At 39.4% G+C, this 27,528-nt stretch overlaps 1 protein-coding gene across 1 annotated transcript; it reads left to right on the forward strand.

Annotated features, from left to right (window-relative positions):
* The first annotated feature begins 2,192 nt into the window (after positions 1–2,192).
* On the forward strand, positions 2,193–27,244 carry LOC115821044 (suppression of tumorigenicity 5 protein-like). Its single transcript, XM_030784832.1, has 17 exons — positions 2,193–2,263; positions 4,079–5,266; positions 5,404–5,599; positions 13,290–13,386; positions 16,445–16,489; positions 17,106–17,293; positions 18,700–18,809; positions 19,297–19,366; positions 20,165–20,242; positions 20,812–20,952; positions 21,046–21,194; positions 23,435–23,612; positions 24,499–24,540; positions 24,639–24,750; positions 25,232–25,471; positions 26,894–26,980; positions 27,210–27,244. The coding sequence occupies exons 1-17, from the start codon at positions 2,193–2,195 to the stop codon at positions 27,242–27,244; spliced, it is 3,027 nt and encodes a 1,008-aa protein (XP_030640692.1).
* Positions 27,245–27,528: the final 284 nt, after the last annotated feature.

Raw genomic sequence — 27,528 nt, forward strand, 5'->3', positions numbered from 1 at the left:
TCATATTTCTGTCCGATAGTTCTGAAACAATATCTTGTGTTGTCACTGAAATTTGCATAACAAATTCAGTCAACTTTTTCTATGTTCTGAGCGAACGTTTAAGTCTGTCTACTGAGGTACAAGAGTTCTGTAGAGAGTTGAAGAATTTTGCACAAGCCTGCTGAAAAATGTGAGTGTAAAGGCAAGTGATTATCTATCAAACACGCTTGGAATAGTTCAAGCACAGGAAAAGGCAACATTTTGTGTGCTGTGTGTTGAACATTTGTGCACTTATAAACCAATTTTGCATTTCTTAAGCGATGCAGTTGCACCTTCCAAGGACATTTGCACATTGGCATACATTAGGCAGAAACAACACAAACCCACTGAATTAATTACCTCACTATCGTTGACTGTACATGTAAGGCGTATACTCTCCTCGCTTTATTCTTATTTTTAGTATCCTGGGGCAGTGATTCTCAGGCACCTTAATGTGACAGAGGTACTTTACTGCAATATTTTTGTGTTTTACATATTTTTTCATGCTTAGGGAGGTCAAAGTGGTAAATTCCATAAACTGTTTGGGCAAACGTTCATCGGGTCAAAGTCAGCCAGCAATACCGTGTTCACATATTATGGTACCCATAAGTTAAAATGAGACTAAATAATGACAATTTAATTTGCAGCAGCTGCAGAGAATGGAATTTCAACTGTTGGGACAAGCTGACACACTGTAGAAATCATTTCAGCATTTTAGTTTCCCTGCGTATTTTCACATTCATCAGCAACACAGGCTTTTTTTTGTAGTCATTTAAAATTATATTGCAAGACAAATGACCTTGGTCATCTGAGATAAAATCTCTCTCTCTCTCTCATACACACACACACACACACACACACACACACACACACACACATACTTGCATCCAACTCAAATGTGGTAACAGGCATTGTTCAGGTGGAACTTAGTTTAGGAAAGCTAAAGAAGAAGGAGGGTGGGGGGTGATATTTCAGTAGAATAGATCAGAAATGGAGATCAACGTTCTTCCAGTCTTTTGGCACAGGAAGTAACTGACAGAAGGAATGTGTTCTCCCTTCTTTAGTGTCACGGCAGAGTTTAGCACGAATACACCCCTAAAGACATGCACAGTCATATAACACTCTCTCACTGATGTCCCAGACACACCTTCCACATTGAGAAGTCTCTTGTTCTTCCATTTTAGCCTTTTGTTTAAGAACAATCAATTAAGGAAGGAAGATATATTAGTCAAGCATGTTCTTTGTACTGATGTCAGAGACATCCATTTGTTTGGTATTGCTGAGAACATTGTTTGCATGTGTTTACAAAACATGCAAGAGCATGTTCCCTGATTAGGCAAAATGAGGTTAATGTGAGTTGGATTAATAGACATATCTAGTATAAGCTAATGAGTGTTTTAAAGTAGGGAGCACTGCTTTTTTATAATTCAAATCAGATGGGATCTTTTTGAACGTTTCGGGTTACCTATTTGGATGTTGAAACATTTAATGGGCTTGAGTTATTATTCGTGGAGTCAGGGACAAATTAGTCACAGCACTGGCAATGTGCAGGTCATGGAGTGTTTTTACGTGTCTTGAAACAATAATTTTAAATATCTCTGTTATGATTCATCAGAGATTACCATTTGTTAAGCACCACTCCATGTTAAGTTCAAAATATGGAGAAATATTTTCATTACATTGGGATGAAACTCTCCTATTATTGGTTCACTTGATGACCATGCTTAGGCAACTGGTTCAGTATCAATACCTCTACTCAGCTTAACTGGTTCCAATCCTGGATGTGGAGCACCAGATTTCTTTCCTGGCTATGGAGGCTCACTGGAACCATGCAACAGCAGCTTTCAGAAGAGACAGTTCAGAATTCTCAGATACGTCTCCAACAGACAGAGTCTTCCGATTTCACTGAGACTGTGACACCAGATGCTTCAGAGACTGAGAAATAATAGGCCCTGTATGCTCAAGATTGAAAACTCCTTCCTCTCTGGCTCTCAGAGGGTGGTGAAACATAAACCTTCTGTTCTGGTAAGTTTGTTTATTTTGTCCTTCTCAAAGACAAGTACTGTGGATGAACTCATCGCTTTTGAATAGACAGTTTCAAAACTTGCTCATTTTTTGATGTTCTTTTTTTTTGTTTTTCAGCTTTTAGTGTGTACTTGAAGTCACTAGTTACCATGACAGCAAACAAGAGTGACAAAAATACAGTCCACTGTTGTGGTAAGGGAGCCAGAGATGCCCTGGAAAAGTGAGTGTTTTTGCTGGAAATGAATTTCGATAGCATAAAAGTAGAACCTGGAGTCCAAGTGTACTAGTCTCATTGTCCCCATGTGCAATTACTGTTTGTTAAGAGGGCTTGAAACTCTTAAAAATGTCTGCCACTCAATGACCCTAACAGTAATGAGGATGATGAGGATGCACCTACTTGAACAGTTAAATAATGTGTTAAATGAAGTGTGAACAGAAACTTATGCTAGATTCAGAGAAGTCTCTGTGGTTCTGAGGAAGTTTTGTTTTTTGTAAACATTCTCACCATTCGTGTAGAAATTAGGTCATGCTGAGGGGCTGTTACTTGGCAAAGTTCAATGTGTTAGAACAATTCACAGCAGATATGAACCCAGTTTAGGTTCCATCCAAGGCAGTTACACAAGTCCTGCTGTAATCAAAGACAGATCCAAAGGTACTTTGATGAAGAGGCTGGCATGTTGTCAGGTAAATAACGAAAAAAAAAGAAAGAAGAAACAAATGAGCAAAAAGCTATCATTCATTTTGTGAATTCTCATTTGTTTGTTTGAAGCAGTTTACCACTGATGTACCTCAATCAAGATTTCTATGGTTTGTTCTGTGAAAAATGTCTTTCAATGTAACAAATATAGTTCCTTTATAACAGATATTCCACATTACTTGTAATAACAGTGGATTTGATATCTAGAGATACAGTGTCTTACCAGATAATTCATAGCATTGATGAAGACAAGAAGTCTCAAATCATCAATAGATTTTGCTTCGTTTAGTTTGTGCACGAAGGAGAAGTATAAAGAGATTATATTTTTTCATAATAATTTCTCAAATATATTTTAAGTATATGAGTGAGTGTTATTATTAGCAATTCATATATTTTTCCACATATAACAAAATTTTCCACATATAAAACAGTGACCACAAGGAAAGGGAAAGATCCTTCAAGAGGACAAAAGGTTGTTTACCCATGCAGGAGGTGGTTAACAAAAAAACTTACTAAAAACTATTAGGTTATTAAGATGTTTTAATCATTGGGACAAGATTGGCGCTTCCATTGCAAATGGATGCTATGAACAGAGGTGACCAAGATTGAACATACAAGCAGTACAGGCAGTAGATTTGGCATTTGAAAAGAATGTACACGTTTCAAAAACTCTCATATCCACAGTTAAATGTGGTAATGGATCTTTAATTTATGGGGTTGTTTTGCATCCACTGCTCATAGAAATTGTAATAATATCTAAATCAGCTTCAGCCAACAAGCATTCATTTTGACCAAAATCCTGATCCTCTTTGCCATGAAACCAAAATTTGCCTGAAGATGGTCTTTCAGCAATGTAACAAGCCCAGATATACCTCAGAATCAACCACAAAATTGTAAAGTTCTCACAAAAATGATTTTTGTAATGACCGTGTTGGTCTCTGGTCTTGAACCCACTCTGAAATTTGTGGTTTTAGTTGTGACAGTGCACAATTGCTAGGGAATGATCTGAAGTAAAGAATTTTGCTTAGGGAGATCGTCAGTATGTTAAGAGCTATATGAATCTGTTTTGTGTAAATCTGTCTTTTTTAAATGTGACTCGTTAAATTGAGTTCAGTTGACCCAAAGTTCAAACAACATTATTTGTAGATACTTGCCTAAAACTCAGGGTTACCAACATCTGCTCTTTATATTTACTCTACACTTTGATGCATCTGTGTCTGACTTGTGTCCAATGTGTGAACAGTCCATTTATTCACCAGTTATTTCTTTGAAACCATGAAGCAGTCATCAAGAGTAAAGGCAGTTTTTTTTTGTTTATGGTCTTCTTCTTGGTTGCAGGTGCCAGACAGTTTCTTTGCCACCACCTGCACCTGCTGCAAAGGTGTCTTCTTATTCTGTGAGTGACAGTGAAGACCTGTGTCAGCAGCGTCAGAACAACCAGCCGATCGGTGAAGACATGTCTTTTCAGTGCAAGAGCCGCACTTCTGACTGCCATTCCCTCAGACTCTTGAGGACACGTGGTATTGGTCGCCTAGACAACCGTCTGTCTGTGTTCAAGCCAGTCAGAGGGGACAGCAAAGGGCAAAAAGAAAACCAGTCAGAGGGAATGTTGCAAGGAGATAGACAAAGCACTGTGGAGCCATTGTCTTGTGAGATACTTTCCCACAGTAGCCTGCCACCAAAGCTGTACCTCAGTCGGCCCAGTTCTCTTTCTGAGCATCACCATTCTGAACCTGGCCCAGTGGATCTCAACAGAGGGATTCCCAGATGGGACTACTGTAGGGTGGAGCTACCAAGGATGAGCCTGTATGTGGAGAAAAAAGCCCTTGGTGAGAGAGTTGGTGGTAGTGAGGGTTGTCCCAGCCTGTTGTCTTCCCCCTGCAGCGAGAAGACCTTTGAATTTCAGGACAAATGCAAGATGAACACGACCTTCTCTGATTGTTCATATCCAGGCACAGAGGATGAAGCAGGGTTGGAGACCTGTAGATTCACAGGCAACTTTGCAAAGAGACCAAGTCAACGTGAGGCTCAAGCCCTGCTCCTACGTTCCCTTGCTGGTCGTTCAGAGGGCTCCGTACTGAGCCGTGTTCAAAAGATTGAGCAGGCACTAAAAAATTGTCCCTCACAGCCTCCACAGTTCCCCAGTAGTTGTTATGCTCCTAAAAAAAACCCAGGTATTCCAGTCCAGATAGGTAAGCATCATACTTCAGAATGCAAGGTAATGAACTCCTTTTCAGGTACTTCTAAGGTGGATGAGTCCAAACCCAGGCAAAGGAGCCATTCAGGCGTGACCAGGTTGAAGAGTTCAGAACTGACTTCTTTGGACGTTCTGGGTGATACATTGGTAAACCCTATACCGAAACCCAAACGTACCTTCGAGTATGAGGCCAACCGCAGCTATGACAAAACACTGTCATCTAGCAACAGTCTATCCCCTAAGAATCTCTATGAGGGTCAACCTTTGATGACCTCCACCCCAGCTGGCCAGAAAACCCGCAGCCAGAAGGCAGTGTGCAGATTTTACAGGTTAGTCACTGATACTATGCATACCTGCTTTTGGGCAAAAATGTTTAGAGTGAGCAAGTGATGCGTATTTGATAGGATAGGCAGTTTGCTTCACAAGGATGACCGATGTTATTGGTTTTCGTCTTGATGTTTTTTAGAGAAGATGCTACCATCCCATGTGCTACTCAGTTAAACTCAGCTAAAGAACACAGCTCTGTCACCAAAGGAATACACCATGACCCATGTTTTAAAAGGTCTGCAGAGGAAAACACATATGAGGACATACTGGGTAAGTACACAGTGAGGGATGATGTGGAGCGTAATCTTATCAGTGGTTATACCGTCATTGAAATGGTATTGAGAGACTCACAGAATATGGCTGATGGAATCCCAGTTTTTGTGCCCCATACTGCATCATTACATGGATTAAAGTGCTCCTAGAAGGAGGCCCATAGGAAGTTGCAAACTCCCTTTTTCACATGTAATTCTGTCCTCTATCTCATTTTAAGTAATAATGTGGCCTTAATGCCTGAACCATTTCAGTTATTGGCCTGTGCATCAAAAATAGAACATGTGCGCATCATGATTTTTTGTGTACATCAGATTCAGCTATATCAGGACTACAGCTTTTGCCAGAAAACTAGTGAAGATTATACCGTTCTGTCAATCATTGAATGGTTGCTGATAGTCTGTTGTGGCTTGTGTGAGTGTAAGGATTGAGTTACCTGTTACCTGTAACCACAAGATTCCATGGTAGTATAAGCCATAGCAGTCTCTGTGCATCAGTTTATTAGCGAAGATTCATGCCTTCAGTGATGGTGTACAACAATTTCATAACTTACAGAAATGTTTTTTCTCTTTGAATAGCAACAGAAATCATCTGCAGTTCTGTTTTTTCTGGTGGTACTAAGCTTGTGAAGTAAAAGACGGTTTTGGGAAATGGCTGACCTCTAGCCAGGCCATCTGAATTTAACTCCCATTCCAGCTGCAGTGAGTGAAAGATTGAATAGATATTCAGTATTTGATAAATATACTTAAACGGAAGTCCTTTCCTTTGTATTTAATTTCATCAGACAGAGTTGTGTTTCAGTTCTTAAGAGAACTACTTAGGTTTCAGTGAACTGAGGCTTTACTTAAATTTCAGCTGTTTTCAAACACAATGCATCTGAATGTCCATCGAGCCAAGAAGCTGCTTGAATAATATTAGCTGAGAAACTTCTGTGCCCCAAACAGCTCTCCATTAACCATGAAGCGGAGTGTAGCACATCAGTCTTTTAATACCATACTGGGCATTTAACCATCTGGGATGTGGCTTCTGACCTTTACTCAGCCAGTGCCTCTCCTACATGATTTTCCTTTTTCATTGCCAAAGAGGCATGGGACCATAAGGTTGCATTCGTGACTATGTTGCCCTGTTTTGGGGTTCAGAATGAACATTTATGATAGGGAAACAAGGACTTGTACTACATTAGGGTTCTTTTAAAACTTTTAGTTCACATCATGGCCTTTTACTTTGTTTAGACTAAGGATATTTGTAGTTAATTAATTGCCTAAATATATGATAAGAATGTAGCCTTCTTATAGTTTTATCAGAAGTTGACGTTGTTAATAAAATGCAACTGTAAGAAAGTGAGAGATGGCAAAAAATTAGCATCTGTGAACAGCTTAACACTCAATCATTATTTAAGCCACTTATCCTAATTAGGGTCACGGAGGGTGCTGGAGCCTATCCCAGCGCTCATAGGGCAAAAGGCAGGGAAACACCCTGGACAGGTCACCAGTCCATCGGAGGGAAGATAGCTTAATAGTTTACCAAATTTAGCTTCTAAGCTGTGCAATATTTTCTTTTCTCTCTACAACAATTTTAAAAAGATCCATCTTAAATTAATGTAAAAGCGTTAACAAAAAGCATTGTTGCTGATACAATAGAGCTATATAAACCTCCAGTTAGCTTTGCCACTTAGCTGCACTAACAGCAGTTGTTAGCCCATGACTCTAAGACTCTGCGAAGAGCCTATGTACAACTATAAATCAACCTTACAGAGAACAATGACAAAAATACATTTTACAGCCCTTATGCCCTTAAACTGCCAATAGTGGTTAAACCAAACATATTTGAAAATTTAAAACTATTATTTATTTAAGTACAAATTCCTCTTCTGTCATTCTGTTGAAGGCCTTTGGTATTTTTCTCTAGTATTTTTTTGAGATCTGTTTGCCAAGGTTTTTGGACAGTGGGGCTGGAAATGATGTAACCATTGTATCCCTCAAATTCTTTCAAAAGAATTTCATGGCATTTCTTTGCCATGACAAATGTTTTGTTGAAATTTGATTGTAGACACTTGGGGACAATAGCTTGTTACCTAATAAAAGTTTTTAACTGGCAAATCCTCAATGTCAAGTAACTTTTTCTGTAGGGATGGGACAATCTAGTTAACTCACAATTTGTTTTGATATACGATATGAGGTTCGCGATTTGACATCACCATGATTTAATGGAACCTAATCACAGTTCAGTGACAATGTATGAATATTCAGAATTGATATGTAATTTTTAGCCATACAAAATACAAAATAAATTCTCATTTGAATAAAGTTCTCTATTAGAGTAACAAGAGAAATTCTCATAAAGATCAGAAATATGACAAAAGGGTCATTAATACAAGCTACCTCAGTGCTTTCTAGCAGCAAAGTTAATCAAACATATTAAACTAAATGACTAACATGACATCATGAATCATATATTAAGTATGTGTCTCTACATTATGAACAGAAGCTGTTTCTTCGCACAACAAGATACCATAAATCCCTTCATGTTTTCGTTGTTCAGTCATTTTAAACAGCAGTTTCCAGTGACACGCACGTAATGTAGTAATTTGACGTAATTTCAGTTAGTTGAAATAAAGCTTAGTTTTTAAATGATGTGTAAGATAACAAGATACCATAATTCCATTATCTCTTTCATTGTTAAGGCATCTTAATCGGTGAGTTTCAGTCAGTGACACACGTTCGAATGTAATGCATTCGCAACGTGATACTGTGAAACTCGATATGCAATGTATATTTAGGAGAAGAATGTATTCGTTTATTAAGTCCATATACATTGATTAAATAAGGCTCTTGGTCATAGAAAGAAGTTGAAAATCGTAGCCAAAGAAACTTTCACTTCTAGAGGGCAGGGTGCAATACAAAGTAGCAAATACAAATACAAGTAGGGTACAGTACAAAGTAGCAAATATCGTGATATCCTTTTCTGACTTACGAAATGGATCCTAATATTTTTGGATCATGATATACCGAATTTCGATTTCTTGTCCCATCCCTACTTTTCTGGCGAAATTAGTGTTAATGTTATGCTTTATCTGCTGTATTTTTCCTTCTAGTGTCTCACAGAAAGACTCGTAATGATGGTGTGGATTACAAAAGCAGAAAGACCCATCTTAAACAGGAAAAGTCACAACATTTTGCCCACAAAAACTGGACCACTCAAAATAAGAAGTGTGCTGCACCCTCGCAGGTATTTTCCAACTTTTATTTAACCAGCTAAGATTAACTGAGACTTTTTTAATGTAATGACGTCATTGTGGAGACAGCGAATGTAGTGACTGAGTTGAATGGCCTTTTGAGGTTAAGAACCTTGCTCAGGGGCATTGCACTGCAGTGCTTGGCACCAACATCAATGAAAACGCATCCCTATAGCTCCTTTGCATTCCCTAGCAGCCATACTAATGGTATCTTTTCTCATTGCCCCTGAATTTAATATTTAGGAATGAAAGATAGATGTAAATATTTTGTGTACAGAATCAGTCTCCACTGAAGCTTTAAATGAAAAAAGGTTGTGATCTGATGTCTCTTCTGCTGTGGCCATTTCTGTTTTATCAGAGGCTCTCTTAAATTATTGCTAAGGGTGTAGGCATCAAATGAGTTTTTGCATGACTCAGACATTTGTTTTTAAAAGTGGAAATTTTTATGAGAGTCACAAGGTCTGGCCAGCCAGTGTTAGAGAAAATCTTCCTTCATCATTTATTTTATTGTAGTTCCCGCAGGCTTTAGCAGCTGCTTGTTTAGATGAAGAAAAAAATTCATTTCCTCAGACACAGTGGGTTTGATTCTTCATGTCTTAGAAGGGACACATTCTGAACAAGAGTATGGTGGTATGTACAGGAAGCAGTTTTGAAGGATTTGATGGAATTAAGCTTGAATTTTCAGGTCCTCTTATAAGTACAAACAAAGATTATGGGCCATGACAACATTCAGGGTTGTATTCTACTTGAGCACAGCAAATGTTGACTGGAAAATGTATTGCTATCAGTGGACCTATCCTCATGTTTGTATGGAAAAGTAAAACTAAATATGTTGAGAGAAAAAAAATACAATTCATAGGCTCTCCAGAGTATGAGTAATATTTTAAAAAGTAGCGGGGTCAAATACTCCATATATCTAGTAGATGATTTGTTATTTTTTAACAAGGCGGATGGCCCAATGGCCAACAGGGGGGATGGCCCAGTGGTCACTGACACTAATCTATAGAATATATAGGGGGATGCATTTTGGTTATTTTGCTAACAACAGGGATGGCATCCCCCCTCATCCCCATATAAATCGCCTACTGCATATGTCCCGGGAATAGTGATAGCCTTAAATTGCTACACTGCTGTGAATATAATTATAACAAACAAACTAATCCACTTTCCCATACTTTTAAGCACAACATTTATACTGAGTTTAATCTATAAAAGAGAGAAACTACATGTGTATCAGATTAGTCAGGTTGGCTTCTCAAATTTGTTGACATTTCACCCCCTTGCACTTTTCAATCCAAACATGTGGAAATGCTGTGCCACTTATTTCACAACTGCTCACTTGTGTACCTCTTTTCAAGAGATGTGTTTGAGAAATGCATGATCCTGTTCCTAAATTTTATAACCGTGAACTGTTCTTGTTGTTGCTGCTGCTGTTGTTGTGTTGCTGGCTAGTGAAGCTCGGCTTTCTTTAATTTCTGAATGGGTAAATATCTTTTTCTTAAAGATAGATTGAAGAATTGTGAAGCTCTTATACAACTGTGTAGTTACAACTTACTGTAGATATTTTCATGTGACATCAACTTCAAAGCAACCACATCCATCCTGGCATCAGCAAGTTTTTCACAAATCATCAGTAACAACCTGGACAATGAACTACAGTAGTTTTCCACTCATTAATGGGTTTAAACAGGCAGCTCCATCTCCATGCATGTACATTTCCGTGAATGCTGGGTTTTAAGAGCACAAAGGTAAATGACTGTTTAGCTTCAGATTACACTACACTGACCTCTTGGTGATGTATTGTGTTGTAACTGATCAAAAATGAAGTCTCATAGCCTTGTTCAGGACCGTGATGTTTCTCTCCTTTAGAGGAGGAGCCTTTTACACTCAGGAGGTCAAAGGTGCCAGATAGCCTTGCACCCCATAGAGCAAAGCAATCATAATCATAAGCTGTCCTCAACGTACAGCATACCAGACATCAGCCTTAGCCTCTCCAGATATATGCTGGTCTCCTATCAATACAACAGGATCTCTAAGGTAGGAATTGTATTAGACACAAAGTCCTTAAAGTAAAATATGGAGTATGTTTTTGTCTTCCAGTGATGATTGATTGGTATGAATTCAATTTGTTTTTACTTTTCCAAAACTTTTTACGATAGGCATCATCACAAAACAGTTTATTTTACAGAATACCAGAGACCCTTGTTTAACATGTTTAAGGCAAAAGCGGCAGGAGAAAAATCCATTTTGCAATAATAGGATGAAGTCTTCAGTTAAAAAAAAAAGACATAAGGTGGGGCAGGCCTATCTTTCTCTAGCTAGCATCAGGCTAATAGAAGTAGACATTCGTTTAAGTATAGTCTAGTACAGTATAGTCTACATCTGGGAATAAGGGGACAGAAGGATCAAGGAGATACAACATCTTAGGACTTTTACTGCTGAAGTGTAACTACAATGGATGTTTATGAGGGACATTTTAGAGGGAGCTAAGTGTAGAATGAATTTGGGCATTCATAAGGAGTCTGACAAGCAGGAAGGCAGGAAAGAAAGCAGTGCTTTCAGGACTTCAGGATGTGACCAGACTGGCTAGACTGGAGCAGATTCTGAGTCATCAGTCATCCTACATGTGCATCTAGGGCTGAAGAGCGGGTGCTCCACAGGTGGGGAGTTGGATTCAGGTGCTAAGGTGTTATTGACATTATTGACATCATTAGATGGTCATACATAGATTGAGCTGGGTCAGCTGTTTCTTACCTAGCAAGGACTGAAACGAGACAAAGAGGTATTAGTGATTTTGTGAGGAAAGAGAATATATGGATTGCATGGTCAAGCTAAGTGGAATAATCAAACTCCAGCAGATCTAGCCATGGTGGCAAAACTAAAAAGGAAAGCCATGGGAAAACACATGCATGAAGGCTCCCTGTGACATCAGTACTCATCTAAATCAGAGTGACCTGTTCTCTGACAGAACTCTGATAGAGATTGTTTATCAGCCTGCTATAGTTTTTACTATTCTATAAACTGCCAAAGAACCTGCACTTTGTGTATGCACAAAAAGAGAATTGTAAAGAACTAAAAGATTCAAGAGTGAAAGTCCAGAAAGCAAGGATACTGAGATTTTTGTAAGAAAGAAGGTTTATTTTATAGTCTGTAGTCTGACAGGTCACTTGGATCAGGTTTTTGTGGTAACGGCCACTTTAAGTGATCTGGGTGTACATCCAGGATATAAAGACAAATTTGTCATACTCGCTCATGGTGAGGGTAAAAGCCAATGAGGATAAAAGCTTTAATGGTAGTCAGATCAGGCATACGAGTGGATGGTTTAGAAAATGTGATCAAAGCACTAAATTCTCGGTCTCCGTTTGGAGTACATGATTAAATTGTTTACTTAAGTTTGTGGTTAACTCAGTTCTTGTTGCTTTAGTGACTGAAGTAGGCAGAAGATTTTTAGAGGTTGAGAACAAACCTTAAATTTTGTTTCAGATCTTTTTCCTGTCGAAAAAAAAGGTTGTTTCTGCCAAAGCCAGCTGGAACTTAAGGAGTTGACTCTTGCATGCTTCCTGGTCAGTTTTGCCAGTGATGGAAATAGGCTGCAGGGAATGAATTAAAGGATGCAGTGGGATTTGTTTGGTAGAAAACACTGGTTACCAATATAAAGAATTTGTGTAATCTAGCAAATTTTAAATCTGAAACATCATGTACAAGACTCCAAGAATAACAGAGTCCTGCACATAATTTGACAGTATCTTTAAGGATAGAACTCTCATTAAGGTTTTGCCAGTGATGTGTCATGCCAGACAATGCAACACTGACACAGAAGTGCCAAATAACTTTTGTCTGAAATTACAAAATGACTCTGGCATTTTGGGGATTTCCTCATGAACAGTTTTGCATGTTCTATCTGTGTAGGCTTCAAAAGGGGGCCATTTAAAAATGGGAAAAAAAAGTTAATTTAAAAAGTGGTTAAAAAGGTATAGCTGCCTTTTGGCTGTTTTCCAAATAAAAACCCACCTTTACCATGGACCAGTGGATTGCTTTTGAGTTTGCTTTTGCTTTTCTCCTAGCACCCTCAGTATTTCACAATAAGAAAGAACCGCTTAGCATTTTATGTGAGCCAAAAATATGAACAAGTCAAACTTTTAGCAGTTAATGTGGTTATGTATAAATAGCAAATTTCTTCAGTTCCATGCATCAGCATGTGAAACTCTTGATGATATCGCCAAATTTGGAAATGTGTGATATGTTTTCACTACACTTTGTTTCACATATTACAAGCAAAATTCTCAGTGATATAAAAAAACATGGCACAGAAACCTTAATTTCAATAGCATGACTCAGACGGCATCACTTTCCATTGCTTTAAACCATCATTTCTCTTAGCAACTGGCTTTGGACTGTGTTGCTATGTGACTTGTCTCTCTGCTCTACTACATGGATGAAATATGATATGTATGTGCAAGGCTCCCCCACTGGTGTCTGACATTTGGAGTACAAACAGATGTTTTTCTCTCTTTGTGCAGCTGGTACAAAGGATCAGTGCCATATTTCGCTCCAAAAGAGGGAAGAAGAGACTGAAGAAGTTATCCCGGTCCAGTACCGAGACGTCCTCAAACAGAGGTATTTGTTAAAATCAGTCAGACTAGTAAGAGTAGATGGCTGTTAATGTGTATTGGAACACATGTGGAATGACGGTGTGATGCTTGATTCACTGTGTGGGTTTGTCTATGTAAATTACTACATAACCAGAGCAGTTAAGGCTTTATGTCATCAGTTAGGATTCTCTTGGTCCATGGTGGCACCATCAACAATTAGCAGCCACAGCTGAACAACAACAACAAAAAAACCCTTTGCACTGTCACCATTTTGAACCTATAACAGTTCAACTGTTATTCATCATTCCTTCATGTTGTCCATCATGTGTCTCTATAGCAAATACTTGACATCAAAAAAAAAAAAATCAAGTATGAGCACAGTCTGGTGATAGTGTCAAAGTTGCAGTGCTTCTCTGCAATTAGTCGAAACCTGTTTTTCAATAACATGTACCAATTTACAAGGGTGCAGCAAACCTTCAGACCATAATGACAGGGTCCCAGAATTGGACATGCACCTGCCATTGCAGTGATCACATATTGTCACACTGCCAGCATTAGACAGCCAATTTAAAGGAATAGTTCAAAATCAGAAGAAAAGGAGAAAGGAGAAAATGACGCAAATTGGGCTATTTTGAGAGAGTTATTATTCTGCTCAGTATTCTGGCTGCAAGAATGGAAAGGATTTTTTTGTTTTAGTAAAACTAGCAAATTTGCCTTGTTCACGTTGAGAGCAAAGCTACTCCTTGTATGGCTTAGTAGCAAAACTCTTTTGGATAGATATTTAGTAGATTCTTGCGTTTGGTAAAATTAAGGCATCAGTGAAGAAAAAACATTTTAAGTACGAGTAGTAAACAAATAGATATGGGAGTAGGGAATACCTGCAGGATTAAGAAACAGGGAATACAGATTGTTAAGAAGACTGGTGCTGACACCATCGCTGGAGCCACAAATAGCATGATAAGTATGTGCTGACAGTGAAGGAGAGAGCACAGCAAAACTGGGTAACTGACAGGAGAGGCTTATTGCATGTGCAACTGACGGGTCATTTGTGCTGCGAGAGCAAAGCTAGGAGGGGTTTATATGGCAACAACCCCCAAGGGTGCCAATAGAAATTTTGTGCCCTATGAAAGAATATCATATTGGGCCCCCCAAACCTTAATAGTGTTTTTAATAGTGTTCTATGAGGGTCCCCTGTCAGTGCTGGGCCCTTGGAATAGTCCTAACTTCCCCCCTCTTACAGCTCCCCTGACGACTCCTATACCCTAGATATCCCCTGTACAGCTCATACCCTGGAGCCTATAAAGATGTCATGAAAATCTGCTGTTGGCACTGTGTTTGATTGCGAGAGCACACTTAACAGGGTAAACTTTGGGATCAACTTCCAGGAGTTAGGATCCTGCTAATCCCTCGTCAAGTATGAATCACACGGAACGGTACCAAGGACTTCTCCAGCACCTGGAACAGATTATTGGTTGTCTATGATAGTGTGTTTCAGTTAAATTCATTCAGTTAAATCCTTTCAAATCTCAAACATCACTTAATCTCACAAATAAAATTGAACTGCAATTACTTGTGCTTCATATACATTTAAGAAATGCTGGATCTTGTGCATCATTGCAAAGCACCTACTTTCCACAGCATAGCTAAGGATGCAGCTGTGTTAATGTTTCGCTGTTTAGCTTATATGACTTCCTGACCCACATTGTGAAACAGTCTGTGTCTTTACAAAAAATGTCAGTGTCAGTGGCTGAGGTCCAGAACTGCCTGACCACTACTGAGGTAGTGATAAACTGATATATATGCAGGTATAAATATTTTCAGTGACTCTTCATACAAATGCTATTATTGTTATTGAGTTTCTAAAAACAAACTACACTCTGTTGTATTTACTGATGTACGGAATTTGGCCTTAAGATAGCATAAGGTAGTGTTGACAACAAGTGCCCATGCAGAAGAATGTTTGATGGACTGAGATGATAACATCCTGGTGCATTTGTTAGCATCCATACACATTTTTGGGTTAGTGTTCAGGCTGGCTGGAGTTGGTGTCAAGCTAAGGGTTTTGATTAGGGTCAGAGATACAGTCTGGGTCAGAGTATATGCATGTCTACATAAGGTGTGTTAGCTTGCCACAAATTGTGTTACTCAACCATAAATGCTTATGCATTTTCCATATTTTTGTTTTTCTGGATATATTGTGAAATCTGAAGTGGTGCTTTATTTCGCTCCCTTCCATGTCTCTTACCTTAGTCATAAAAATGGGTGGTGGTTGTTTATTATTCGTTATCATTTATGTGTCATGTTATGTGACATCATAAGGGGGCACCCACATGAATGACCAATGACCACCACAAGCCGCCAGAACTGATTCAGTTCACATTAGTATAGATCTTATTGGAGTCTAAGACTCTACTGAAAGGATGCAATGGTGTTCTTAGAAAAGTATTCTGCCACTTCATAGGAGATCTTCCATCACTTCATTTGAGATCCCACACTCTCAACTATGTGTCGCCAGAGGAAGCAACATTCAATTTGAAGAATATGGCGAAGCTGTCTAGCTTAGAAATTTCTTTTTATCATGCACCTCAGTGACCGTCACCTGCTAGTTTAGAGCAGGACAAAGACTGGCTTCTCAGGCTACATGTCTTTTTTTCATGCTCGGTATACAACTGCCAGTTTTCTTTGTACTGCTTTGCTCACATATGTATGTTTTTGTTGTAGTAAGTGGTTTATACACTGCCACGTGGTCATAGTATACTTCTATGTGAGGTTTACTAACATTAGTATTGGTGTTAGATTGCTGGAACACTGTTTTTGAAAACCCATGCTTCAGTTCCTGTACATTTGTACAAATAATGGTAGTTTATCTCTCAGTGTATTAATCAGGTATGAGAAGCTGTTAGATAGCCATTGAAACAGTGTTTACTAAGGACACCAAACAGACATATTGGGGTACATTGGAAGTGACTTAGTTTCAAATGACTAGCTAAATCTCTGTTTGTTGTAGAACAGCTATGGTTTGTCCCTTTGTGACTCTGGACCTTCTTGCTTTAACCCCCAATCTATGCTGTGACAATTTACAGATGGCAAGAGTGAGAGCGAGAGTGACTCTGATGATCGGTTGAATGGTGAGAGATCCCTGTTAGTGTTCATTTGGTCTACTACACAAAGCTATTTCAGACTAATATTTTAAGTGGTCTGCAAGGGCCATGAAGCATTTAAAGGGATCCACTACAGTATCAGGCATTGTGATCGGTTAAAGTGATAGAGCATTCTCTTCACTTTTTTGACAAATATATTTTTCTGTCACCTGCGATGCTGTAAATCAACCCAAGGAGTCATAAGAAGTTAGATGAAACTGTTGTAGTCAGAGGTTGAGTTTTAAAATCCCAGAAGTATTTTTTTTTACCTAGCACTGTCACTATCACAATAAAGGGGATTCTAAATAAGCACAAACTTATTACAAACATCCTAGAAACAGCACACATCTGGGTTGGACTACAGCATGGCAAGTATGTATAAAATGATCAAATATAGGGAAAAACCGATGGACAGTTTCAATATCATATGGTCTATTTACTGTATGAAACAAGCATGTGAAGCATGGCTGTGCGATGGTTTGTTTGCATTATTTTTCATTTGAAAGTCAAATTAATCCAGTCAAGTATGTATGTATGTAGTAGCTTGCAGAAAATTGTACTTCTTTATAATTCCATATTTTCCCCTCTCTTGCATCTTCTCTAGTGAACACACAGAGACTTTTACGTCTGCAGTCTCTGCTGCGGCACACTCCTAGCTACCGGACACTGGAGCTGCAGATGCTGCACTGGCAAGAGAAGAGAGAGCTTTTTGAGCACTTTGTTGTTGTGTCCCTGAAAAAGAGGCCTCCCAAGAGTTCATACACACCAGAGATCAGCTACCAGTTCCCGAAGGTAAAGTTGTCAGAGGCCGAGAAGGGTGAAAGTACTCTTACTCGTCAGTGGTACCGTGAGGATGTTGCCTTCCTTCAGTATATCCTGTGCATAAATACAGGTAGTTTCTGTTCAGCATGATACACAGCCCTGTTAATGTCATAATGATAAGTTGTGAATTGAGCTCAGTGTAACATTAACAACAGAAACAGCAGTGGAGATTAATGGTGTTAATGTGCGATTGGAACAAAATGTGGGTGTAGTGCGCCGCAGACTAGTGGGAGAATCCTTGGCATAAAATAGGGTTATCCTGTGTTTGACCCTGGTTTTGATTTGTTTTCACCATTAATAATTATGATTCAACATGAAAAATTGTACCAAAATATTTGATAAAAAAAACCCCAACCATCTACACCATAATTCCCTGCAGCTGATACTTTAAAGCCCTGTCAAAATGTGTCATGTTCCATTTCCTTACTTTGTGGTAAATTAAGCATTGCAGTGTCTTTGACATGATATGCCTATTTGGATGCTGTCTTTAGTATACTGCATATATAGTGATGGTGTTGGTATGCAGCCCCGAGGAGAGTCCATAAAGGAGAGGCACTCCTTAGAACATACCCTGTTGACCCTCCGTACACTTTTTATGAGGAACCCTAAACACTAACTCACCAGGCATTTGTCAGTTTAATTAACAGACAATGCAGATGTGGATGGACAGTTTATCCAACAGCGTACTAGTAAATTATCTGCAGAACGCCTGAAACCCATGTAGTATTGAGGCTGTTTGGGAGCTTCTGGCATAGTCCTCACTGTGGCCTGTGGCAAGTTTTTCCTCAGTCACTGCATCCAGCATTCATTGGGTCTTGCCAGTCCAATCACTGTGTTTCAGCATGTAGAATAGGTGTTTAAGCCAAGAGCTATAAGAAAGGCATAGCCTTACCACATCCAAAGCGCTACATGCATTTGTGGCCAGGATGTGGTCTATGCAATGTGTCACATAACCAATGCTTGGCCAACAGGCCATCACCCTAGTTATACCATTCACATATGAATTTGGGAGGCTAACACAAGTCCATTCCCTAATTATGTTTTTCTACTAAATGAACATACACAGATCCTAGTTGTACAAATAGATGATTAATTATATTATTTACCACCCAACTGGTATCCTTCTAGCAACAATGCCAAAGGCTTGGAGTACTGATTCACCAGGTAAACAATAACTAGTGGCACAAAAAATAGAATACTGCTTTGGATGGAATTTTAGCAGTGGCTATAGTACTGTACTGTGATGGTCATCTTTCTGTCACATGGACAGGATACACTATGTTTATGTGTGATATGTGGTATGCATGATAGTCATAAATCTTATTTTGCTCTTAGTAATCTGGCTTTGCAAAATATCCCACTGTTCTCATTCACAGTTAGAAAGGCTCACCAAACAGATGAGGGAGGCAGAGCAGCGCCTCAAAGCCATCCCCCAGTTCTGTTTCCCAGATGCCAAAGACTGGATCCCAGTGATTGAGTACAGCAGGTGGGTTTGCACAGGGCTGGATCTGAGCCAGCAGAATTTGTAACTGTTGCCTCACAAGTAAACATCTTAATCCATGAGCCTAAACAATGATTTATGCTAGTTCTTTGGTAAATGCCTTTTTTGATGTCTGTTGATGTGATGTCAGTTCAATCACAAACATTTTGTTGCTACTTACACTGAGAAGAAAGTCAATCAATGCCTGTTAATAAGGTTCAGGTATGGATACTGTTATGAGGGAAGCCTAACCCTGAACTGCCTGTAAGCACACCTCAGTTTTGTACATAACATTAATACATGCATTTACTTTACAAGAGCGAAAATAATGCTGTGTGCTCACATTCCTCTACATTCTGTCTCAGGGTTTTTGTGTTTGTGCTTGTTTGAACGTATATAGGTTCATTAAGATCTTTGGCATGATGTATTTGGGCTGGCCTTCTTGGTGAAGTTAGCTTTTCTTTTCTTACATTTTGCAATTTACCTTAAACAGTGAGACGTTCTCTTTTGTGCTGACTGGTGATGATGGTGGCAGACGGTTTGGTTACTGCAGGAGACTGCTGGTAAGCCTTGACTAACTTTCTAAATGGTCTCTGCTCAGTGTCTTTGACATGTACATTTAAGCAGTATGTGTATGCTTCTGCGACAATCCCTTTAAAAATTCCTCTGAGAAGTTTCTCAGCCTAATCCTGGATGTCAGAGGATGGTTGTGGAAAGATGTTGTTGTAAGGATAAGTGATGGTCCACTGTTTAGCTTTGTTACTCTGCCATCTCTGAAAGGAAATACAGATAAACTGGCGGTCTGTCATTCCTCACATGTTTAAAAGGGTCATTGCAGAGGGCAGCCTTGAAAAAGACTCTTTGACTGTTTATTCAACGGGCCCTCTGAATTTGTTTGGATCCATGGATGTTGGTATGTTTTTGTGTATGTGTATTAAGCCTATGAAAGCACACTGATGCTTGATAAGGTGAAAGTTTTTGGCAGCACATGACTTATCCTGTCTGATACTGAAGAAAGCATGGAATGTTTTTTTTTCCCATCTCTCCTCATTCCAGTTTTGGGTCAGGCCAAGCTAGAATTGTCATTAATTCTTCTGCCAAAGTCAAAACTCAAAAGAGTGGAGCTGACCTGGAACAGAACTGAAATGAACTGGTTAGGTTTAATGTGGAGGACTCACAAGTTAGACAACCAATAATCAACATAGGGATATTACCAAACAAATTACAGCCTTCAACTCTTTCATATCTACAAGAGTCAAGGGAAAGGGGCAAAAAGGAATGGGTCAAAATAAAGGTCTATGCAAGGTAAATCCTCTGCTTTCCTCAGTCAATATAGACAGTTTTGTGCTTTTCCTCCTCAGCCCAGTGGGACCGGGCCGCGCTTACCTGAAGTTTATTGTGTCATCAGTCGGTTAGGCTGCTTTGATCTTTTCTCTAAGGTAAGCCTTGTCTTGTCCTCTGTTACACATGTGGAATCAACATCTGCTGATCAGTTAAACATGCAGCCTGCTAAAGCTCCACCCCCTCCAGAACAAAGAGGATCAGATCAGGTTTTCCTGCGTTGGGACTTTCCCACCATCTCTCATTGCACTGTTCACTGAGCCAGGGAATATGTTGATGGAAAAAAGAAGTGCTTCCAGACTACTCTGTATCTCAATGTGTGTGAATTTCAGATTTGTTATATATTTGGTCCCTCTGCAAACATATGCTGTTACACTTGTTAACTTCAACCTGGGGGATATTATAACATGACTGTATGTAAGGGTTTGTTAAGTACAGATTTGATTCACTGATTTAGATATGATGAGAAATGCTACCAATAGTTTTTTCTTACAGTCATAACATATGGCAGTTACACTCTTGATTATTTATTAAACTATTTGTTTTATTTTACTGTGGACCTGAGTTTAAAATTGAGACATTGCGACTATCAATATCATTGATGAGGATGATTATGTCATAGAAAGTTTCTGATTTAAAAAGAGGTTCCTCTGTGTCCGTCTAACAGATCCTTGACGAGGTGGAAAAGCGTCTGCGTATCTCAGCTGCACTTGTCTACCCCTTCATGAGATGCATCATGGAGTCTCCATTCCCAGCCCCTGGGAAGACCATCAAAGTAAAGACTTTCCTGCCTGGTGCTGGGAAGGAGGTTAGTCGGGCAACTGAAACAAACAAATACCATTCAACTCAGTAATCCCAACCTCTCCTCCTCATTCCTGTCTTTCTTGGCTGTATCACTCAGGAGTTAGAGCTGAGACGGCCAGCAGACTCCCGTCTGGAGCACGTGGATCTGCGGAGTCTGTTCAGCTGTCTCAGTGTACCTCAAGTCGTGCGAGTCTTTGCCTCCCTGCTCCTTGAACGCAGAGTCATCTTTGTAGCAGACAAGCTGAGGTGAGAGAAGTTAGTTAGATTTAACATTTACTGGATTAGGACAGGTGGCAGACAATGCATGTTAGGGTACTAAATTGCCTGCTCTGAAATTGTGTCAGAATGTATTTAATTCAAATCTATGCAAGCGCTTGGTGAGAATGTTTAGAGTGAAAATTTGAATTTATGAGCATTTGACCCCTTGGCAATGTAAAAACTCATCACGACAATTTCATAATTAGCATAGCTGTTTACATGATTTAAATTGTTGTAAAGTAATGAAATCATTGAAAGGGGGTCTTCTGACATCGAAGTACACCTTTTAAAACTCCAACACGATCAAATTCTGAGGATTTATCCACTTTCAATGCACCAGTGCATATCCATCACTGTGACAAACAAACCAGACGTACTGATCAAATCCTCAGCCACTAACCCATCACTGTCAGTTTGGTCACTGTCTAGTCATGATTTCATTTGTCCCCATGAGCCTTAATACAGCCTCCCATACAGCCTTATTCGTAAATGCATCTGCACATTTCTCCAGTTCACAAAGTGAGGATCCTAGGCATGGACCATAAAATTAACTGCTGGTAAACCCCCATAGTGAGGTGCCTTGTGTGAAAAAGATCTGCCCCTTGCAGTCCTCTTTTAAATTTATGGAATGGCTAGGAATGCCCCATTATGCCCAGAGCAACTAATTTCTTTGTCTTGTTAACATGGATATAAAAACTATGAATAACTTATTAAATATCATGAGGCTAGTTTTTTAAAATAAACATGGAACTTGTTGAGAAGCAAATGAGGTCAGACCAGACATACGGAAACATCTGCCTTTTATTTTTTGCCTTCAGTTTAGTTTGAACTGTCCTGGCAAGTCATTGCTATAATACAGAGGCAGAACAGCAGTGCTGCATTCCTTTTGTCCTCAGTGAGCACTGGTCAATAGTTTGATCTCTCCTGACTAGACCGCCTACACAATATTATGCTGAATCTCCTCTATACACTGCGCATTTGCTTCCAAAATCTGGAGCAAACGCCAGGTTGTTGGAGGTTGAGGGAACCTACAGGATGACTGCAAGTGAAGAGTCAAAGTCAAGACATGTCTGTGCTGATGGCGGGATATTTGTACTCATAAGATATTTGTTTTCTCATGAGTACTCATAAGTACATAAGTAGGTGTTTTGCCAGTGTGAGCTGTGGGCATGACCAAAAGAATCATGACAGTGTTCATCTAATTCAAATCCATGGAAATGCATCAACAGAAGCAGTGCCAAGAACTGACAAAGTCATAATTCCTCCATAAATTTAGCATGAAAGGGGACTGAATGGCTATAATAGCATTGGAATTTCTTATTTTCCCTTAGAGAGAGAGTACAAAACCTAAATCCTGGATGTTGCATTATCTTCATCTTGCGTAAGCTCCAGACTCTTAAGTTATTTAAATGACGTTTGTTCTCGTGATTCCAGGTTTAACAGCAAGAACCTCCAACAGCTTGTTTGCTTAATCTTGATGTAGAATTGGATCGCTGAGTAGGCATATTTTTGGGATTTAGGGCAGGGATGGGAAATGACAGAAGTGTCCCGTGGTATTTGAACCCCTGCCATTTAAAAACAGCTTTTACGCTGCGGATGATTGAATACTCAAATATGCTTTCAGGACACTGATGCCATGAAAGAATGCGCTTCCTCTATTTAAGTGTATATGCAAGGAGTTACTTTGGCATGGTAACACTTCCAAATGAAGCTAAAAAGAATCTGTATATTCCATAAGGGTTTTGTAATTTATTTTCACTGAAAATATGTAAGCACTGTGCACAGTAAGAGTAAAGAGAAACAAAAGCTGATTATTTAATGAACTGCCCTGAGAAAGGCATTTGCTGTTTGCACTGGAAAAATGTTCAGGGTTTCTTTTATGCAGACCGCAAAGGGCTTCATTGATCAAGAATATCAAACTGGATCTACTGTAAAATAGCATGATCTAAAGATAGAGTAGACCAGTGTGGTCTGTGTTCATATTAGGGTACCAGCTTTCAGTTCAGTACTGGGTCTCTCTCACACACAAACACATACAATATTTCTGTCTCTCTCATGTGTCGTTTATTTTTTAGTCCAAATGTGTCATGATTTCAGTTGTATTATGTATGTTTGTTGAGTCTTTTGCTTATTTATTTAGGGGCTATTTAATATTAACATAGAACTCTTCTGTTCTCCCTCTCTCTCTCTCTCTCTCTCTCTCTCTCTCTCTCTCTCTTTCTCTGCAGTACTTTATCTAGCTGTGCTCATGCTGTTCTGGCTCTTCTCTACCCATTCTCATGGCAGCATACCTTTATCCCTGTGCTGCCTGCCTCCATGCTGGACATGGTGTGCTGCCCCACTCCCTTCTTGGTGGGACTCCTTTCTTCCTCCCTGCCCCGACTGCAGCAGCTGCCTCTGGAGGAGGTGGGTATGGCCCCTTGATACTCCTCAGAGAGACTGCTTTTCACTGTCAGAAGAAAATACACTTGTGTTATTTCATCATGATGTGATCAACGGAAATGTTGGGGACCACCGTTTCTGAGACAGAAATGAGGCTGTGTTCTTAGTGAACTTTTTCACTGCACCACCGGTTGAATGAATCTGTGCTGGTTATTTGATTGGCAACTCTTGTATATTATTATTATCTTTTGGACATGGCCCCTGATGTATCTGCTCATATTTCTCATTTGTGGAGGAGAAACATTAGCCACAGATCACCAGTCTTAATACCAGGAAATGAGGCCCTCATTTTAGCCAGTCAGGATGACCACCCAAATTTAAGGCGAAAGGCTTTCTTTCGCATTACTTTCACAAGGAGCCATGCCAGATTTTTCAGTTGCTGCAGAGCACAGCCAACTCCCATCTGATTCCAGGCAGCTTCCTTTGGAATCAGATGGAGATTGCATTGCTTCCAGGTTTTTAGGAAGTCCTCCTGGGAGGGATATCATTGCTTCGTTCTGAGGGACTGTCCAGAGGATGGAGGTCAGTCAGTTTAGTGAACTGGAGAATGTCCAAAATAAGCTGGATCCTCAGAAGAGTCTAGTATGGCTGCCAGAAAGTCCTCTTTTGGGAAATTAATCTTGCTATAGCAAATCTTTTGGGTTTTTTGAAGTGTTAGGAGTAACTTTTAGATCAGTTTTACACATTTTTTTTAAATCGAAGTGCAATTATTATTTACATAACCTTAGCAGCCAACAGATTCTCTCGTCTGTAATAGTTGTGCCGTGTCTATGAATATCTTTACATTCTGTCCACAAGCACTATTCTATTTGTGTAATTGCATGTGTTTAAACATTACCACTGATTTCAGACTCTGATGGTGGACCTAAGAACAGATTGTTTTATCAGACAGGTAAAATTTGCACAAACAATAACATTTTTTTTTCATATAAATTCAGCACTGTTTAGCTTCTAAGTTTTTAAAACTTCATATGTTCTGATGCTGCCAAGATGGATGATGAAGCCACATTGTTGCCAAGGAAACTTCAGGCAGCTCTAGAGCAGGCTCTGGAACAAAGAGATGACATCATCAACCAAGACTCCGACAGTGAGTCAGAGGATGGTAAGTTCTGGTGGGTTCCCAGGTTTTACCACAACAGTTGTGGTTAAAGCAAAACATTCTATCGTTCTGACAGATTGCTTGAAAAAATGTTAACATATTACTTTTTTAATGTGTGATACCATAATGGAAATACATAAAATGTGATACCAAAAGTTTGACAAGTGCGTCATGTAACCAACAGAATATGACTGTGTGTCAACCAAAGCAATACACACTGATTCCTTGACAGTAACCTCTGCTTGTCAAAGTCAATGAGTCACAGTTTAGTTTTTATGTTTTTAAATGCTTAATCTTTCATCCTACGTTCATCCTAGAGCACTCAAAGCAAACTCTAATTACACAATTGATTAGACTGAAACTGAATTTCAGTCAGATGAGTGTGAATGATACTCAGATAGCTACTTTATACATAATCATCTCACCTTACATAACAACAGTTAACATTCAACAACATAAAAATTCCAAGTTTTCCTGTCTCCAGATGCTACATCCTTGAACAACGTGGTGTCTGAAGTTTTTATCCGCTTCTTTCTGGAGACGGTTGGTCATTACCCCCTGTTCATGACGCAGAATGCCAGTGGAGAACGATTCTTTCAGAAGGAGGCCTTCCGTAAGGCCGTGGTCTCCAGAAGTGTTCGTCATTTCCTCGGGATCTTCATGGAGTCCCAGATGTTTGCAGGGTTCATCCAGGATCAGGAGCTACGCAAGACAAGGACTAAAGGTGAGTCTTTCTCATGTCTCACCATACCTGATAAAATGTGCATTTGAGGAAAGGGGTCTTGAACAGAATGGAAGAAAATGGAAGCATTAAGATGCCTACACTATGAAAAGCATACAGAACGAAAAACAGATGAGCACTAGGTTATTCTGGTTCTTCATTCACATGATAAGATTCATTCACTCATCTGGGTCTTACACCTTCCATAGCCTCTTAGTCCAGAGGTTGTGATTTTTAGCGCCCTCTTGTGGTAATAAGTAACAACAGTGGGTCCAGATAAACAAGCTGCTGTGACTTGTTGCCATGTGAACATAACACTATCCTCTTTCGGAGTAATAATGCCAATAAATGAGTCCTGTTTTAATTTAGGAACTAAGCAGTTAGAGCAAAATGAAATGGATATCGTACACAAATATATAGGCAGTAGACAAAGTAATGGAAACAACTGACAAAAAAAGTTGTATTGAAAAAAAGACGTGTACTTCTTGTTCTTATCATTTCCAATTATTAATATGTAAAATATTAATAAAATATCAATAAATATTAATATTAAAATAGAAATTGACATATGGGTTACAAAGCAGCATAAGGGTTGGTAGACATTCTGAGCTGAAATAGATGGTGATGCAATTGGCAAAATTACATCTCATGTTTAAGGCAGCGGTGTTCAAAAACAAGGAAAAGCTGCACTGGGGAAGAGGAACAGTGGTTAGGAGCTGAGGCTCATCAGTACGGATAGACAGAAGAACAGTAAAACTGAAAAGCACAAAGCAACACAAACTGTATATCATGAGTTTCAGTTCATTAGTTCAGTGGTTCTCAGTCCCGCTCCTGGGGCACTCTGGCTCTGTATATCCTCTATGTATCCTTGCTCAGAACACACCTGAAAAATGTAATTAACATGCTCTTGATTAAATTAGGTGTGCTCAGCCAGTCAAAAGTGCCACTTCAGTCAGGTAGGTAAGCAAGGAAAGATGGAAAATGTGCAGAGCAGGGGTCCTCCAGGAGCAGGATTGAGAACCATTGCATTCGTTTAGGGCAGCAAAATATTATCTATGTTGTTTCTCCCTGTGTCTGGAAAGATTTTATGAAAAGGCTGTATTGGTCCCTTTATTACTCTGCATGGTGGAATTGCATTCAAAGAATACCTAGGTCTTCTGGAAACCAGGTAAACTGAATGGATTCTACAGTGATGCCACGAAGACAAGATAGCATCAGGCAACATCCCCACGTTCCAAGTACATTTGGAATGTGCTCAGGGGCATGTTGGCACTCAACAAGTCAGTCACACTTGGGCTTTGAGTCCACAACCATCTCCTTATTGCTATGCTGGAACTGCCCCACCACAGGTACGCAGAATGCAAAAGTAGCTTTCACCCCCTCTTCATGGAAGCAGTGTCTTTGTTTTCGTTCCCTATGGGGCAGGTTTGTTTGAAGTGCGGGTGGAGCAGTACCTTGAGGAGCTGCCAGATGCTGACAGAGGAGGTGTTAACAGGTTCCTCAGAGGTCTTGGTGAGTCACACATGATTCTCATGTCAGTTTTTTTTTATAGTTTTTTTCATTAATCGGATGGATTGTACTCAGAGGTCAATGAATGCTCTGAAATTATGAAGCAGTAATGTGTAATAGTGAAATAGTCCATAGTTAAAAGTACAAAACTATAAAACGCTTTAAGATCATACGTCAACATAAAATGATCAGTCCTACTTTAAAACATGCTTCCTCTTAATTGTTTTTGCAGGTAGTAAAATGAAATTTCTCCAGAAAAAGAGCTGAAGTGGACATAGATGGGCACTTGTTCCCATAAGATGCCAAATATTTTTGTACATTTTCAACTGTCAAATAGTATTTCAGGACTTCATCACCAGGTTTTACTGTGCAGTAAACAAGCTCTCTCTTTATGAGCATCAAGACAAGCTATTTGAAATATTGAATGACTAAGTTCACAAACAGACCCTTAGTGTGTAAGTGAACAATAAAGCCCAACTAAGGTATTTTAGTATCAGTGTGTTTGATAGCCAAGCTATTGAGTCTTATTAATGCTTGCCTAAGCTACTTTC

Source organism: Chanos chanos, chromosome 1 (genome assembly GCF_902362185.1).
Source record: "Chanos chanos chromosome 1, fChaCha1.1, whole genome shotgun sequence".
Classification (NCBI taxonomy): domain Eukaryota; kingdom Metazoa; phylum Chordata; class Actinopteri; order Gonorynchiformes; family Chanidae; genus Chanos; species Chanos chanos.